This window comes from Megascapheus bottae, chromosome 12 (assembly GCF_031878675.1).
Source record: "Megascapheus bottae isolate mThoBot1 chromosome 12, mThoBot2.hap1, whole genome shotgun sequence".
In the NCBI taxonomy this organism is placed as follows: Eukaryota; Metazoa; Chordata; class Mammalia; order Rodentia; family Geomyidae; genus Megascapheus; species Megascapheus bottae.
In genome coordinates, this window is record NC_143520.1 from 6,229,808 (window position 1) to 6,245,589 (window position 15,782).

Here is a 15,782-nt window from a genome sequence, read left to right on the forward strand (position 1 = left end):
GGAAAACGCTGTGATTATAAAAAATCAGATGCCCTAAAATACTAAAACCATTTTCCTCAAATAGAAATATACTTTGTACATGGTACAGATGTCAAATATTTTCAACATTACATTCCAAAGCCAGCTTTTTTTTTCTTCTGTTTCTTAGGCGAGGCTTATTTATTCCTTAGAAACAAAAGGAACTAGCATTCATGAATTGTTTGTGTTCTCTTGACACCAAAGACATAAACTGCACCTCCCATACCAAGCAGTTACAATCACATAAAATTTAGGAATGTCTATCATATTATCTTTTGAATCCTAAAACAAATTATTTTATTTATTGAGAAAAGGTCTCATTTTCCTAGATTCCCCTACACTCTTGAGTCTCAGCCTTCCAAGTAGCTACTACTAGAGTAGAGAGGCACCACACCAGGCCAAAATGTTTGTTTAATGTACCAAAAGGAAGAAAATCTCTATTACAGGGATAATGAGATTTCTATTTTAATGACCAGCCACGTATATCCTTTAATGTGGGAAACTGATAGAGTCGCATTACTACGCAGAGTAATGAGGTGGTAGTAGAAAGCTTAGTTCTTAACAAACCAGCTGGCAGTTTTGTTCCATTATCCTTTTAGTTTGTGGTAATTTAGCAGTCATTATTTTGGAAAATATGACATCTCAAAGCCCTAAACATGTTTCAGTTCACCAAGTTTTTTCTTTCATTTTCCAAGGAATTTTGTTATCTCATCACCTCTCAAGTACTTTAGGGAGTGAAAAACACACAAATAACAAGGCCTGGGGCCGGGAGTTTGGCCTAGTGGTTAAAGTGCTTGCCTAGCATGCATGAAGACCCGGGTTCGATTCCTCGGTACCACATACATAGAAAAAAGCCGGAAGTGGTGCTGAGGCTCAAGTGATAGAGCTCTAGCCTTGAGAAAGTCCAAGGACAGTGCTCAGGCCCTGAGCTCAAGCTAAGGACTGGTAAAAAAACAAAAAAACAAACAAACAAGAAACAAATAACAAGGCCTGGGAAAGGTGAAGAGACCCGCCGGAAAGGTGAAGAGACCCGCCCAATTATAACAAGTATCAGAGCTGGAATTCTAACACAGATCTATTTGTCAAATATTCTCTTTCTCTACTTTATAGACAAGCTCTCCCTATATAGCCTATATGGCTAAACTACTAACACTGTAGAATGGAATGACATTGGATCTTGTCATTAAAACATTTTACAAGTAGGATTATTCATAATGGGCCCATCAGGTCCATTGCATTGCCACCTGCATTTCTTATAGGAAGGAAGAATTAACCACTTGACTTGCTCATTAACAGTGAACCTGAGGGGACATAGTCTCATATTTTCTACCTCACATCATTGATCAGAAAGAAAACCTTCAGGGAAAAGAGAAAGGGATTTGACTTGCAGTAGACTTGAATGGCTTATGTGTGTAGGAAATAAGAAATCCAGTTTCCTCTGAATCTTGGATTCATGTACAGAACTAAAGAAGTCTAAAGAACATTTTTCTCAAACCTCAGAGATTTAATCTGTCACAGAAAAAAAAAAGTTTGATTCTGGAAAACTAGAGTAAGTAGGAAGAAAAATTCATCTGGTTGTATGTATCACTATTTATGAGATTTTTTTTTTAATCTATGATCAGGGTTTAAATAAAAGCACATACATACACACAGGAATATTTTCTGAACATATACTTTTAATGTACAAAGTTATAAATATAAATCCAGAAAACATCAGCATTTAGATGTGAAAAGCCCAAGAAACATGTATTATTTTATACTGCTTTTTTGACATTTTATTAGTAAGAAATCAAAACATTCTTTATAAAAACTTTCAAAAAGTTACCTCAGTTCATAACTCAAGACATCAACTGTTCCAGCTAAAATCCTTTAGAAATACTTCAATGTTAATGTACATAAACATATAGCAAAAAATCCAAGTCTTAGAATCTAAAATATTTACAAGATAAAAAAATTAATTTTCTAAGTTGAAATTGGAGTAAAAATATTTCTCCAGTAAATGACAAAAACATTTTTAAAGTTGGCATAATTTAAGTTTAAAAATCATTTTGTAAGGAAAAATAACAGAACCCATTGTGTTTTTCTCAGTAAAATTTTAAATGCTTTTAGTTTCAAAATCTTCAAAATAAACAAAGTCTACAATTAAATAATATAATTACATATATTCCCCTTGCTAGTTAGCTGGTATGTTTTCAAGATCCGATTAGGAAGGTCTTACCTCAAGAATCAGTAAGTCCGTTGCCGTTTGTTAGACTCTTCTCTTGGGGAATCTGCCAGCATAACTTTTAGTCTGACCCCATTCAGGATCTTGCCATGTAAAGTAGCAATGGCGTCATTAGCGCTTAGTCTGTCAGCAAACTTGGCATACCCCACATTTTTTCCTGACACAAGGTAAACTTCGATCAAGTTACCAAAACGACTGAAATAAAGTAAAAACATAAGCTGAAACAGATAAATACTGTTGCTCAGTTCTAAAACATGAGGCTCACCTGACATTTTCTTCTTTTGGTATCTAACAGCCATTTCGTGTCAATCTTACCCTGTAAACACCTGCCAACATTGCCCATTCCTCTTTGTTCTTGCTCAGGTCTCTTTCCTCAATCAGATGCCATTATCTTTTTCTACCTCCTTGCCTCCTGACTTGCTCCTCTATAATCCATTTTGTACTCTGACTTCTGAGTGATCTTTCCAAAGAAAAATGTGATCAGTCACTCCCTAACAATCCCTTCAACCATTCCCTGATGCCTCCGAGGTCAGAACAAACGCTTCAGTTTTTAGGCATGGCTTAGGCCTCTTTAACCACCATACTCTCCAATAAACTGGAAAAGAACATTCGAATGTAGTCTTTAAGATCATGGAACAAATCATGTCTATTGATAGGAGTTAGATACAGGCAGCTCTCCAGACTTGAAGATGCTTACGTTACCTGTTAAAGTAGTTATACTCAAAAACATGTAATCTTGTAGAACTTAAATCTTACCAAAATATATCCTCTAGTACATCTAAAGGTAAAGGATGAGGATTAAACACGACAAAAAGTCTTTCTTTCACAGGAGTTTCCGGGGGGACTTTTTTTTTGCATGATGGGAGGATAACATCTGTCTGGATTTGAGGCAACTGTGATCCAGAACTTCCTCCAAATTGCTATCCAAGAGTTAGGAGCAAAGGGAGAAAAAGAAAAGAAAAAAGAACAATATTTCAGTGATTTCTTTTTTTCACTTCAATAAATACTTTGATCAGATACTCATAGGCAATGCATCTTTTTCAGGGATTTTTTTTTTTTTTTTTTAGAGAACTCAAGACACACGTGCCATGTTACAATGTGATCTTCAACTATTGCTTTGGATATTTTCTTATTTATGTAATATACACAGTTTATGTTTACTTTACAGTGTCTTGACCATATTAGAAAGGTTAAAGTCTTACCAACTTACCAGTAATTGCTGCTGACTTGGGTTATTCCAGACCATGGATGCAAGTTGTGAAGCTACCATCTGTGATGCCATTTTTCTAAGGAGACTGGAGACAATAACTGATAATTTAGAAAGTTTCTGAACAGTAACTTGTTTTGCGTGACTTCCTCACCTGGGAAGTCAATTGTTTCCTGTATTTTTCTGTCCAGTCACCATCGTGAGCACCTGAAGCTTGGCTTAGGCACTCCTAGAATGGTACTTACTCTGTTGCATTACTTCCATCATCAATGAAGTTAACACCCAGCCGGTTCCCGGGGGGATACTGAAATCCATGCAATTTGTACTTTGCATATATAGCTGATGCTACATTAAAATACTGAACCACTCCATGGCCTATAATAGAGAAAATGCAGAAATGAAGAAGAAAGCCTTTTAATCCATAACACCTGTGTTGTGCTGTACTCCAAAGGTGAAACAATACAGAACCCTCATTATAACACCACTAAAAAGTGCCATTAGATACAACTCAAATGCATCAGAAAACAACATTGCTAAATATATGTGTGATGCTGAATTTTTAGAAAGTGAAATGAAGATGAAATTTTAGTTAAGAATGGACATATAGTAACTTTTAAGAACAATGGAATATTGGTATACGTTCTAATTAATTTTTTATTAATTAATTAATTATTTATTTATTTACTGCCAGTCCTGGGGCTTGAACTCAGGGCCTAAGCACTTCCCTTGGGCTTTTCTCAAGGCTTGAGCCCTACCACTTGAGCCACAGCACCAATTCCAGCTTTTTTCTACATATGTGGTACCAAAGAATTGTTGGTGCATGCTAGGCAGGCATTCTACCAGTAGGTTGTGCTCCCAGCCCTGTTCTAATTAATTTTAGAATATTGACTAAAAAAAAAAAAAAGATGCTTTGCCATGTAGCTCTGGCTGCCAGCTGGCCTCAAAGTCATAATCTCACTACCTCACCCTAAGTGAAAAGATCACAGGCATTTAGGAGATTTCAGCTATGGGAACATATTTCTTAAAAGAGAGATGCTAAAGATAAGGAAAGCCCAGGAGCTTCACGATACATTCATAATATAACCCACTACAGAAGAAAAACACTGACTATATAAAATGATTAAAATGGGATTTTAACTATATGATGAAAGATCACGCAATGATATTTTTTTGGTCTGGTGTGGGGCTTGAACTCAAGGTCTGGGCACTATTCCCTGAGCTCTTTTGCTCAAGGCTGCCACTACCATCCTACCACTATGAGCCACAGCTCCTCTTCTGGTTTTTGAGTGGTTAATTAGAGGTAAGAGTCTCACAGAGACTTTTCTACCATAGCTGGCTTTGAATTGCAATCCTCAGATGTTAAGCCTCCTGAGTGGCTAGAATTACAGGTGTGAGCCACGTTGCCTGGCTCCAAGGACATACATGTATCAGACACATCTAACTAGGAAAATAATATAGCAAGTGGAAGAACAAATATATTTCAACATACTAGGTAAGAACTGCCTAGATAAATCAAGATTGGGTTCTGTTTGGAAATGATCTCAAGGAGGTTTATGTGGAAAGCTGTACTACAACAGGAGTGTGGGGTAAGGAACAGTGAGGACACGGGGTATCTGTGTGAAGGCAGTGCACTTCAGGTCTGTCAGTCGACACTTCTCAAGATGTCACTGTAAAAGGACTAAATTAGGTCCACCTATAGCCCTGGAAGCATGATTTCTTTATATCATTCCTCAACTCTAACTCTGTAAAAATCAAAGGAACAAAACTTAGGTTTACTGAGCACCCATTACAGGCTAGGTCTCCAATTAGGTATTTTACAATTAGGTATGCTTCTAATTCTGACCTATCTCTTGTAAAGAGGGGATTAATAATCCTGTTTTTTTCTATTTCAGGAATAGGTATTGCTATGTATCACTGGCTCCACGGAGCTGGGATATGAACACAGATGTGATGAACAAAGATAGAAAGATGAGACGATGAACAAAGGAGAGGTTACAGACAGTGAGCAATTTGCCAATGTCTGCTGGGATTTGAATCCAAGACTGATGTAAAAGGAATAGTAAACTTTTTCCATTGTACTGTGCTTCCACTAACAAAAAGCTCTAATAAAAAAAAAAAAAACCCAAAGCTCAACACACACATAAAACTAAAATAATAAGTCTAAATAATTAGCTAGTTTCAAGTGGCAGATATGAGAACTCTGTTTTGATAACCAGAAGGACAGATGGAGGCAGGGCATGTGGATGTTTGAACTAAACAGAAAAAGCAATTTTTTATGACAAAGGCAAGAAAGGGGTAGGAAGGACGGAGGAGAAAACTGAGAATTTTGTAATTCTATTTACCATTATGAGATGCTTTTGTTATACAACTAGAAATAGAAAATTTCTATTTTGCTAGGCACTGGTGTCTCATGCCTATAATCTTAGCTACTTAGGACGCTGAGATCTAAGGATTGTGGCTTGAAGCCAGCCCAAGCAGGAAAAGTCCATGAGACTCCTACCACTAATTAACCACCCAAAAGAACAGAAATGGAACTATATCTCAAAATGGTAAAACACTATCCTTCAGCAAAAAAGCTCAGAAACACTGCCTAGGCTCTGAGTTAAAACCCCATGACCAACATAAATAATAAAAAATAAAATATTTAATACAAGTCTCTATTTTGTGGAAGCTAACACATTTTTTAAAGCCAGGTGTTGGTGGTATTCTTGCCTGTAAATCCTAACTACTGAGATCTGAGGATCTTGGTTCAAAGCCAGATTGGGCAGGAGAGTCTATGGGACTCTTACTTCCAATAAAGTACAAGGAAAAAAAAAAAGCCCGAAACATGGCTATGGCTCAAGCGATAAAGCACTAACCTTGAACATAAAGCTCAGGTACAACATCAAGACCCTGAGTTCAAGCCCTAGCACTGACACAAAACAAACTAAAAATGTTTTTAAGTGATTTTCTATAAAAGATATACTCCCAGAGAGTTACGGAAGCCATTTTATCACAACACAGCAAAAATAAAAGCAACTTGGACACTGTTTTACCGTAACTCGAGTAAGCATCCCGCTGAACTTCACAGTACTCCAGTCCTGGTATGATATCAAAAATGCTGAAAAGCTGCTCTTCTGTGAAGGGAACTCTTGACACAACTGAGAGGCGCTTGGAGATGGCTTCCAGGCCTCTGCTGTCATTCTTGTCAAAACTTGAAAATTCAGATTGTTGTTCTTGAACAAGAGAAGGAAAAACAAATCTATTTCTATACCTTCAAAACTTCATGCAACATTGATGTACTAGAAAATAGCCCACTGCACTGAGAAAAGGCACTGTATTCTGTAATAAGCTTTTAGACCAATGAAGAGCAAACAGACTACTTTCCTCATCCCCTTACCTTCAATGAAAAATACAAGCAGATGCATACAATTTAATTCCAGAGAAAAAAGGCTAGTAAGTAAAACAGAGACACATGGAACATATTTCACGGGAAAATTTATGCCCACAATATCCAGTCTTTATTTTTATCATTCATTTTTCTTGTTTTCTAGTTTCTACTTTTGTCTTTCTTCCTCTTTACAAAGCTCTAATTTTAAAGCAGCAATACACACAGATCGATACTTATATACACGTATTGGTCTATATATTTGGGGTGCTATTCTGGAGTTTGAACTCAGGGCCTTGTGTTTGCTAGTCAAATGCTCTTCTAGGCACCTGCCATTTTACTTTAGCTATTTTGTTCATACACGGTTTTACATTAATGCCTGGACTGGCTTGGATCATAGTCTCTCTATTTACAGTTCTTATGGAGCTGGGATGACAAGCACAGGTCACAGTGTTTAGTCACTGGATCAAGAGGGGAACATTTTGCTTGGACTGGCCTTGATCTATGATCCTCTGTACCTCCGTCTCCTGAGTAGCCAGGATGATTGATGGGCAGTGAATGACAAAGCAGCAGTTCTTTGGGAGCAAAAATATTTAGAGCTCATTAAAGGAGTATCTTTTATTTGCTTTTGTCATCTACACAAAAGTAGTTCACCAAAGCAGTGACAATGAGACAAATGTTAACTATTAACACGTTAGAAGTCATGATCAACCAATTATGGTTAAAAAACACCCCTACAGTTAAGAGGAAAAACTCAAAAGTAAATAACCTATACTGCATGTACTACTAAAGGTAGTCAGTCCACTTACCAAATGAAAAGGTAGTCACTCTTGGTTCATGTCCCAAAGCCTCCTGTCTGATATTACTATAATGATCTTGTTCTGAAGATTCAGATGCTTTATTTTTAGGTTCAGCCAAGATTGCCCTAAAACCTAAAAGAGAAGTCATAGACATTAAGCACAGCAAATTTTAACAAATTTGATATATATCTGGTTGCTAGTGCTTTCTAAATATAATTGTAAAAACCAAAATTTCTACAATAGATAACCTCTACCAGACCTACTTCTTTTCCTTCTGAAATACAGTAAACAGTAAACAAGAAACAGCAAGAATCCCAACCTGTGGGCATTCATTTGCTCAAGCTCAAGATTTTATAATTCCATGAGGAATACTCAATTTAATCTATAACCAAGATTCTACCTTTGAAGTATTCTTAGATTATGTTACCTTTCTCTATGATTCCTCTGCCTTTTTTTTTATGGTGGTAGTGGAGTACTTTTCTGCCTGGCTGGTCTGGAACTTCACCTAATCCTCATAATCTCAGGTTCCCACATAGCATGGAGTGATAGGCATGTACTTCTATGCCCCATGATTGGTTGAAAGGAGTCTTGCAAACTTTGTCTGTGCTGCCCTTGAATCTTGTTCCTCCAAGGTAGCTAATAGTCAAGTGTGAGCCAACATGGACACCCTATTATGTCTGTAATTTAGATTCTCTTTAATCAACTACGGCAGTTGGTAACTTTTTTGTTTCTTATCAAAGATTCTTAACTGAGGGTTCGGTAATGAGCTTCAAAATGCAGGGAGGTCCCATCAACCTCTGCAATTTTGAACAAAATGTTATACATATTATCATCATTATGATAATACGAGCCATATTATCATAGCTGTTACAATATCATTCAATGGCTTCAATCACGATCTGGCTTCAAAGAAGCCATTCTTTCTCTGGAAATCTATACCGAATGCCATCATTCTATCAACTGTTCCAAAGCTTTATTTTTAAGCAATCAACAACAGAATATTAATGTGAACTGAGCTTGAATCCATCATAATCTCCAATATAGTCCCAAAGCACCTACTTTACTTGTTTAGTAATGTCTCAGAACATTGTGCCTTCACAGAGTTGCCTTTCTAGTATAAATCAAGACCTAATTCAAGCGTTGTGCTTCTGCTAATTTTTTCCTGTCTACACTATGCCAAACGCAAGGCCTGCCTCCTCTGGAGATATTCCCATGCTCATTCAGTGCATTTCTTAACCACTGATACACTATATCTCAAGCCTCCAAACGATTTTGTTTCAACTGGTGGATAAACAGCAGTTACTTTGTTAGAGCTCTCAATTAAAAAAAAATTTTTTTTGAGATAAGTGTTGCTATGTAGGCCAGGCTGCCTTTGAGCTCATGATCCTTTTTGTTCGGCCCCCCAAAGGCTGGGATTATACACATGTGCTGCTGCTCCTGGCAAGTCAGTAATGTTGGTTTTTATTTTCCCACTAGGGCTCTCCAGCACTGAGAACTCAGGATCTCATGCATAGAGACTTTGGGAGAGTCATGAGACTGCCCTACCACCAAGTTATTTTCATCAGCCCACGTATTGTACTACGTGTAGGGACAAGATACATAAAACATATTCTTTGCTTTTGAAGAATGTTTTAAGAATTGATTGATTATTCTTTGTTGCCTATTAACCCTTATATACCCAATATAGCTATAAACACCTTAAATGCCAAAATGTCATATTTGCCAGTTTTCATTTTTATCATCCCTCCAATTATATCATGGTCACTGAATTAAGGCTAGCTAGAGGAATTTAGGACCTAACAAGCAAACTTTGTTGTGGAAACTAGACATATCTAAAAATTCTACATTCTTACTTCGATCACAGTTTTCTATTGCTTGTGCAGCTTGTGATGGTTTTAAATATCTTACGTAGCCCAAACCTTTACTTTCTCCAGTGACTTTGTTCTTAATAATGCTGCAATACTCGATATCACCATACACCTGCAGGAGTTAAAAGATGTGATTTAAGTGACTCAAAGTTAAACGGATCATTTCAGACCTTAAATTGTATATTTATCCATGCCTCTCACATGCAACTGAAGAAACTGTTCAAGGATAGATATTTTGTGCTGCTTGTTTCACAATGAAGGAGGCTGGCCTAAATCAAGTCATTTGTCTAAATCACAGAAAATTTAAATCTTGCAGAGAAAGAACTTGCACATGGAATGGATAGCTATAGTCTCACTCAGTGAATAAGAGCAGGGGCTCTGGAACCAGACTTTCTAGATTCAAATTCTGACTCAACCACTTATTAATTAAGCCATTTACTTATTCTCTGTGTGTGTCTTTTTTCTCTTAGATGGGTGAATGTCAGTATTGATCTGATCACCTTGTTCTAAGCCTTAAGTACTCTATGGTGTTTACATGGAGCCTAGGATATACTAAACACTTAAAATCATCAGTTATAACTGTTTTTCTATCTACAATAAGGAGCATAAACGATTGGATATTCTTTTGAAGGAGAATAGCTCAAAGCATACCTCCAAAACAGAGTATTCACTCACAATGTTAAAAACGAGAAATATGCAATAAGGTTAATTTTTAATGTTGGAAGAAGTCTGAGATATTATTTATTTTACAAAATTCACATTAACGACCGAACAACTCAATTATACACATTCAGATAAACTGTTCTTCATTCACTTAGAAAAATTAAAATTACAAACATGTAAGATGATATTTTTTCCCTCTCTTTTGTGTGTGTGTGTGTGTATGTCATGGGGCTTGAACTAGGCCAGGGCGCTGTCCTTGAGCTCTTCAGCTCAAGGCATTTCCCATTTTCTAGAGGTCAATTGGAGATAAGAGTCTCAGGTCCTTTAGTGCCTGGGCTGACTTTGAACCTTGATCCTCAGATCTCAGCCTCCTGAGTAGCTAGGATTATAGATGTGAGCCACCGCGCCCGGCTGATTTTGTTTTTTCTTTCTATTGTACGAAGAATGGAATATAAGGTTTAAGCATTTGGTATTTCAGTAGCAGTTTTGAATTCTTAAAAGTGGGGCAGAGAACATTTAGAAATTACTCTTTTCTATTTTTGTTTTGTTTTGTTTTTTGTACTTCTGGTACTTAAAACTTGGAAGATAAGCAGTTTTTTTTTTTAAAGGAAACCTGTAACTCAAACCAATTTACACATTATAGTTCTTTTGTTTTGGTTTTTTTTTTTTTTGCCAGTCTTGGGGCTTGAACTCAGGGCCTGAGCACTGTCCTTGGGCTTTCTCAAGGATAGAGCTCTACAACTTGAGTCACAGCACTACTGGCTTTTTCTATGTATGTAGTACCAGGGAATCAAACCCAGATGTTTGTGCATGCTAGGAAAGCACTCTACCACTAGGCTAAATTCCGGGCCCCTGAAATAATTTTGTGAAAGTTTACCACTGCAAACAAACAAAAGTCTGAAATTGTCTTTATATTTGTTCTGATCTCTGTAATTCAGACAAATAAGTTTTTTTCTCAAATACTTCAGAGACTGGACAGTAGGATTAAAATTCTTCAAAGAACAAGTTTTTCTGGTGTGAATAAAAAGCAACATGACCAAAGTCCATGGTAAATATCAGATCAGCCAGCACACACCCTCAAGCTAGCCTCAACCCCTGTAAGAGGGGCAATAAAAGTGAGTGATAAGAAAATGCTTTGAAATTTTAAAGAACTAGAAGAGGCTCAGGTCTGACAGCAGGTTTAAGTCTTGGCTCTACTACTATGTGTAAGTTTACTTAAAACTCTCTGGGTTTTGCACTTAATTTTCCTCAATGTATGTACTACTCTTTTTCAATTTTTAGTAACTATGTAATGTTGTAGGACTGAATAATAACAGATGTTAGCTGACTGGAAAACATAAGAACCTTAAATTTTTCTCGTAGGTCTTCCTCTGTATAGGACTTTGGTATCATAACAAAGATTCTAGTAAGTTCTTCATCTTCAACATCTCGATGACTTCCAGATGATCGGGATTGAGCAATAAAAACCTAAGAAACATGGGTGTGAATATGATTAACGTACGTTATCTACATGTATAATGTGTCATAACTTATTCTTTTATAGGACAAATAAACAAAATAAAGCCATGACTCATGCCTGTATTTCTAGCCACTCAGAAGACTAAGACATGGAAGATCACAGTTCTAAGCCAGTCTGGGAAGAACAATTTTCTAGACATCATCTTTCATTAACTGGTAAAATGCCGAGACTGAAGTGGTAGAACAGAAGCATGACAAAGAAAGCTGAGCAAAAATGCAGGGCCCTGGGTTCAAGTACAGATGCTGGCATAAAGAGATGAACAAATAAATAAAATGGGTTCAAAAAGAAAACCTAGGAAACATATACAACCCTCAAAATAATGTTTATTGTCCTCTTTTTCCTAAAGCATATTAATGAATCACTGTATGTATGCAAGTTCTGTTAAATGAAAGTGCTATGAAATGAGGATCTTACAATTGTTTGTAATCTTTACTCAGTCACTTTTCATTATCAATCTTCAGAAAAAGGTAATATAACCATATTATCTGGTAACTTAGTTACTCCCCAAATGATTTCATATGAGCAGGGAAATGTACAAGAGACTCTATTATTCAAATATAGCAATTTACAGCTATTGACACATTATTATTAATACTAATGCTACGGATATAATCTGCTTTGTAAAGCCTTCTTTTGTTTTTTTTTTTCTTAACTTTTTAACTTGTTTTGGTATTAAACCGGAGATACGTTAAAAATCTGTGACTGAAATTTTATACTTGTTTGAACAAGTAACAAGCCTAAGTTTAAGGGCTAGTTTTACTTCGTGTGTGTGTGTGTGTGTGTGTGTGTGTGTGTGTGTGTGTGTACACATACGTACCAATCCTGGGTACTATTCCTGAACTTTTTTGCTCAAAGACAGCTCTCTACTGTTGAGCAATAGCTCAACTTTTTGTCTTTTTGGTGGTTAATTGAATATAAGGGTCTCACAGACTTTCCTGCTAGGCTAGCTTCAAATCATGATCTTCAGATCTCAGTTTCCTGAATAACTAGGATTACAGGCACAAACCACTGATGCTTGGATTTAGTTTTACTTTTTAAGAGCATTCAATGGTATAAATTACCATGCAGATAAGAGCCCTTGAGGGTTTGTCTGTATGTACATATGTATGTTTCCTTCAAAGGGGGTCAGTACATCTCTCAAGAGAAAACTCTGGAATTACAGAGTAGGAGGCGATAGCTTTGCCAGGAAACTGAATTTAAAAAGCCAGGCGATTTTATAAGTATTATAGAAAGAAAGTTGGGCATTGGTGGCACACATCTATAATCCTAGCTTATTTGGGGAGCTAAGGTCAGGAGGGATGCAGTTTAAGGCCAGCATGAGCAGGAAAGTTTGTAATACCCATCTGAAATCACAGATGGCACAGCAGTACACACCTGTCATCTCAAACTACATGGCAGGCTCAAATAGGGAGGATGGTGGTCCCAAGAGAGCCCAGGCAGAAAATGTTCACGGGATTGCATCTCAATGGAGGAAAATTGGACTTGGTGGCAGGCATCTGTGACCGCCCCAAAACTACAGAAAGTCTCAAGTAGGCAGATTATAGTCCAGGCACACCATCCTAGAAGGAAGTGAGATCCTATCCTAAAAATAACCAGTGAATATCAGGGCTTAGTGGTAGGGCCAAGCTAGTCAAGCGTGAGGACCTGAGTTCAACTCCCCAATACTGCTAGAAAATAAAAAGAAAGAAAAATGTTGAAGAGAACATTAGAGCTATGAGAAAATAAGTTTTACACTAGATAGATGTGGGATCCTACTTATAAGAGGGGAACGAACTTCCATAATCTATGCTATGTCAAACATCAGAGATACTAGCAACAGAACGCCAAGTAAAGCAGAATTGGCTCTACTAGAATGTTATTCTAGTGAAACTGTCAGGAAGGAGTGATGTTCAATGGGGGAAATAGAGGGAAAAAAAGGGAAGGAGTCCCTGAAAGAGGACAGTATTCACTCTGAACACCTACTAACTTTGGCAATACTGAGGACTGAACTCTAGGCCTTATGCTTGTTAAGCCATGCCCACAACCTTACACGAATAACCTTCTACTGGAAGATTTTTTTTTTCTGCACATAGCTTAATGTCAACACGTCATCCTTATAAAACTACCGCCAAGATTTCCCCCCAAGTTTGAAGCCTATTCCTTTCCTGCAGGTAGTTTATCTAGCTGCAGAGTAACTTTTTACCTGGCCCATCTGCTGGATGTAGGCCTGCTTTTGTCATGTTTTTGTCTTGAAGATCTTTTGGAACTTTACAAACAAAAAGTCCGAGTGGAAAACTGAACCTAAAGTCGGTTAATGTGATTAGAAGAAAGAAACGGGAGGGGGGAGAGAGGGAGAGGAAAAGAAATAGTTCTGCGAGGGGAGGAGCCCACAGAGGTCGGCGGCTGCCGGGGAGCGCGCCTCGGGGTCAGGCGGGGAACTCGGGGCAACCGAGCCAAACCGAGAGCCTTACGAGCGTGGCCTGTCGACGGGAAATGAGCACGAGCTCCGGTTCCCACCATTTCTCCCCCAGCGCTGTCCCCCGGAGGCCGCTGCCCCGGGGCGGTGCTGCTGGCGTAGGCCCCGGAGCCGGGCGTCCCGGCGCCTCCCAGAGCTCCGGCTCCACCCGGAGACCGACCGCACCTTGATGGGCTTGGAGTCGCTGGGGCCCAGGCACTGCCCGTGCATCTCCTCCATGGCCCTGCAGGCCTGCGAGCTGCGGGCGAACTTGATGAAGGCGATGCCCTTGGACTCCTTGGTGTGCTTGTCGCGGACCACCCAGATGTCCTGGATGTCCCCGAAGGGCGCGAAGCTCTCGCGGATCACCGACTCCGACGTGTACTTGCTGATCACCAGGAAGATGCGGCTGTTGGGCGGCTCGTCCAGACTGTCTACACCCGGGCGGAAGCCGCTTCCGCTGGCGGAGCTGCCGGCTTCGTCCATGACGCTCCACCCGGCGCGCCGAAGCCGGACCCCGGCCGGCCGCAGTCCGTCGGACCGACCCCAGCCGCGCCCGCCGCCTCGGCCCGCCACACAGCGGCTCTCGGCGCCGCTTCCGGAATCTCCGGGAGTCCACACACCGCGCGCTGGCTTCCGGGGTCCGCCCGCAGCGCCCCCTGGCGCCACGGCGGACGCCGGCCGAGTGCAGGCTGCCCATCCCGCAGAACCCGGGCCCCAGTCCTGTCCGGCTGCTAGAACCCAGCGGCAAGATTCTTCTCTAAACTTGCCCTTCAAGAAGATCCTCGCAGGGATGGAGAAGCTTCCTCGGAAACTGGCACAGGGGAAGCCCTTTTCAAAGGAAGGTGATAGCATTCTCCAAAGAGTCATTTCAGAAACCAGATAAAGAATTTGTATACCATTTTTTTCCTACTAAAGACAAAACTCACTACAAAATTCAGAATAACTCACTGCAAAATTCACAGATTCAGTCAGCCAGGACCCAGAAGCAAGACTTAACCACAAATAGAATGTTCGAGGGCAGTGGAGTTCCTGGAGCCCAAACACTCATGAGCACTGTTGGGTGAATCCTAGAGAAGAAAATGGGATTGCAACATGAGTCTTCTGCCTCCTAGAAAACTTTGCACAAAGAAGAATTTCAGACTCCTGTTTGTAGACGTTTCCACTGCCATCAACTAACCATTCTCACTACCACATGGCTTCTTCCTACTTAGAACAAAGCCAAGTGAACAACCACAGGGTCTCTTTTCCCCAAACCAGCCCCACTGGCCACAGCCATTCTGTCACAGGAGGGTCACAGACTGTGACAACCCTGGGACAGACTTCCCTCTCGGAAAGCCTGTGTCTCCAGTCAATCATGCCTGTCAGCATAGGCAAAGGGGGATAAGTATCTTAGGCGAATATATCCCCTGCTCACGCATACCATGCTTCTCACAAAACTCCTCACGAGATATGTTTTCCTCAGGAAAAATTCAAGTACATACACAGCAAATCTCTTCGTGTATAAGCACATCCTCTGCAAACTGATGATGTCTCCTCAGTTGTGCTTTGCTTCTTAATACATACTTTACTCTCATGAAAAAAAAAAGATCGTCACAACGCTGATTAGACATGGTCGACTTTGTTCAAAGAGGGCTGCGGTGGTGTTAGGTTATCATTGCAAAGAGTTCTTGCAGCGAGAG

At 39.3% G+C, this 15,782-nt stretch overlaps 1 protein-coding gene across 2 annotated transcripts; it reads right to left on the reverse strand.

Annotated features, from left to right (window-relative positions):
• Window positions 1–2,236: 2,236 nt before the first annotated feature.
• Window positions 2,237–14,708, reverse strand: Rbm45 (RNA binding motif protein 45). Of its 2 annotated transcripts, XM_090342563.1 has the most exons (9): window positions 14,287–14,708; window positions 11,492–11,614; window positions 9,470–9,596; window positions 7,626–7,748; window positions 6,485–6,664; window positions 3,695–3,824; window positions 3,453–3,537; window positions 2,999–3,162; window positions 2,237–2,437 (listed from the first exon to the last, which is right to left on the reverse strand). In XM_090342563.1, exons 1-9 carry the CDS (start codon window positions 14,584–14,586, stop codon window positions 2,245–2,247), a joined length of 1,425 nt encoding a protein of 474 aa, XP_090198689.1. In that variant the 5' UTR covers window positions 14,587–14,708; the 3' UTR covers window positions 2,237–2,244. The 2 variants fall into 2 exon arrangements, with proteins under 2 accessions (XP_090198689.1, XP_090198691.1); XM_090342565.1 differs by lacking the exon at window positions 11,492–11,614.
• Between the last annotated feature and the right edge of the window lie 1,074 nt (window positions 14,709–15,782).

Bases quoted from the DNA above. Each gene is read 5' to 3' on its own strand.
- Rbm45 (XM_090342563.1), bottom strand. From the start codon at position 14,586: ATGGACGAAGCCGGCAGCTCCGCCAGCGGAAGCGGCTTCCGCCCGGGT. The intron at 11,615-14,286 runs GTGCGGTCGGTC...CATGTTTCTTAG, and splicing joins GCGACTCCAAGCCCATCAAG to GTTTTTATTGCTCAATCCCG. The intron at 3,163-3,452 runs GTAAGTTGGTAA...ACTCTTGGATAG, and splicing joins CAAGTCAGCAGCAATTACTG to CAATTTGGAGGAAGTTCTGG.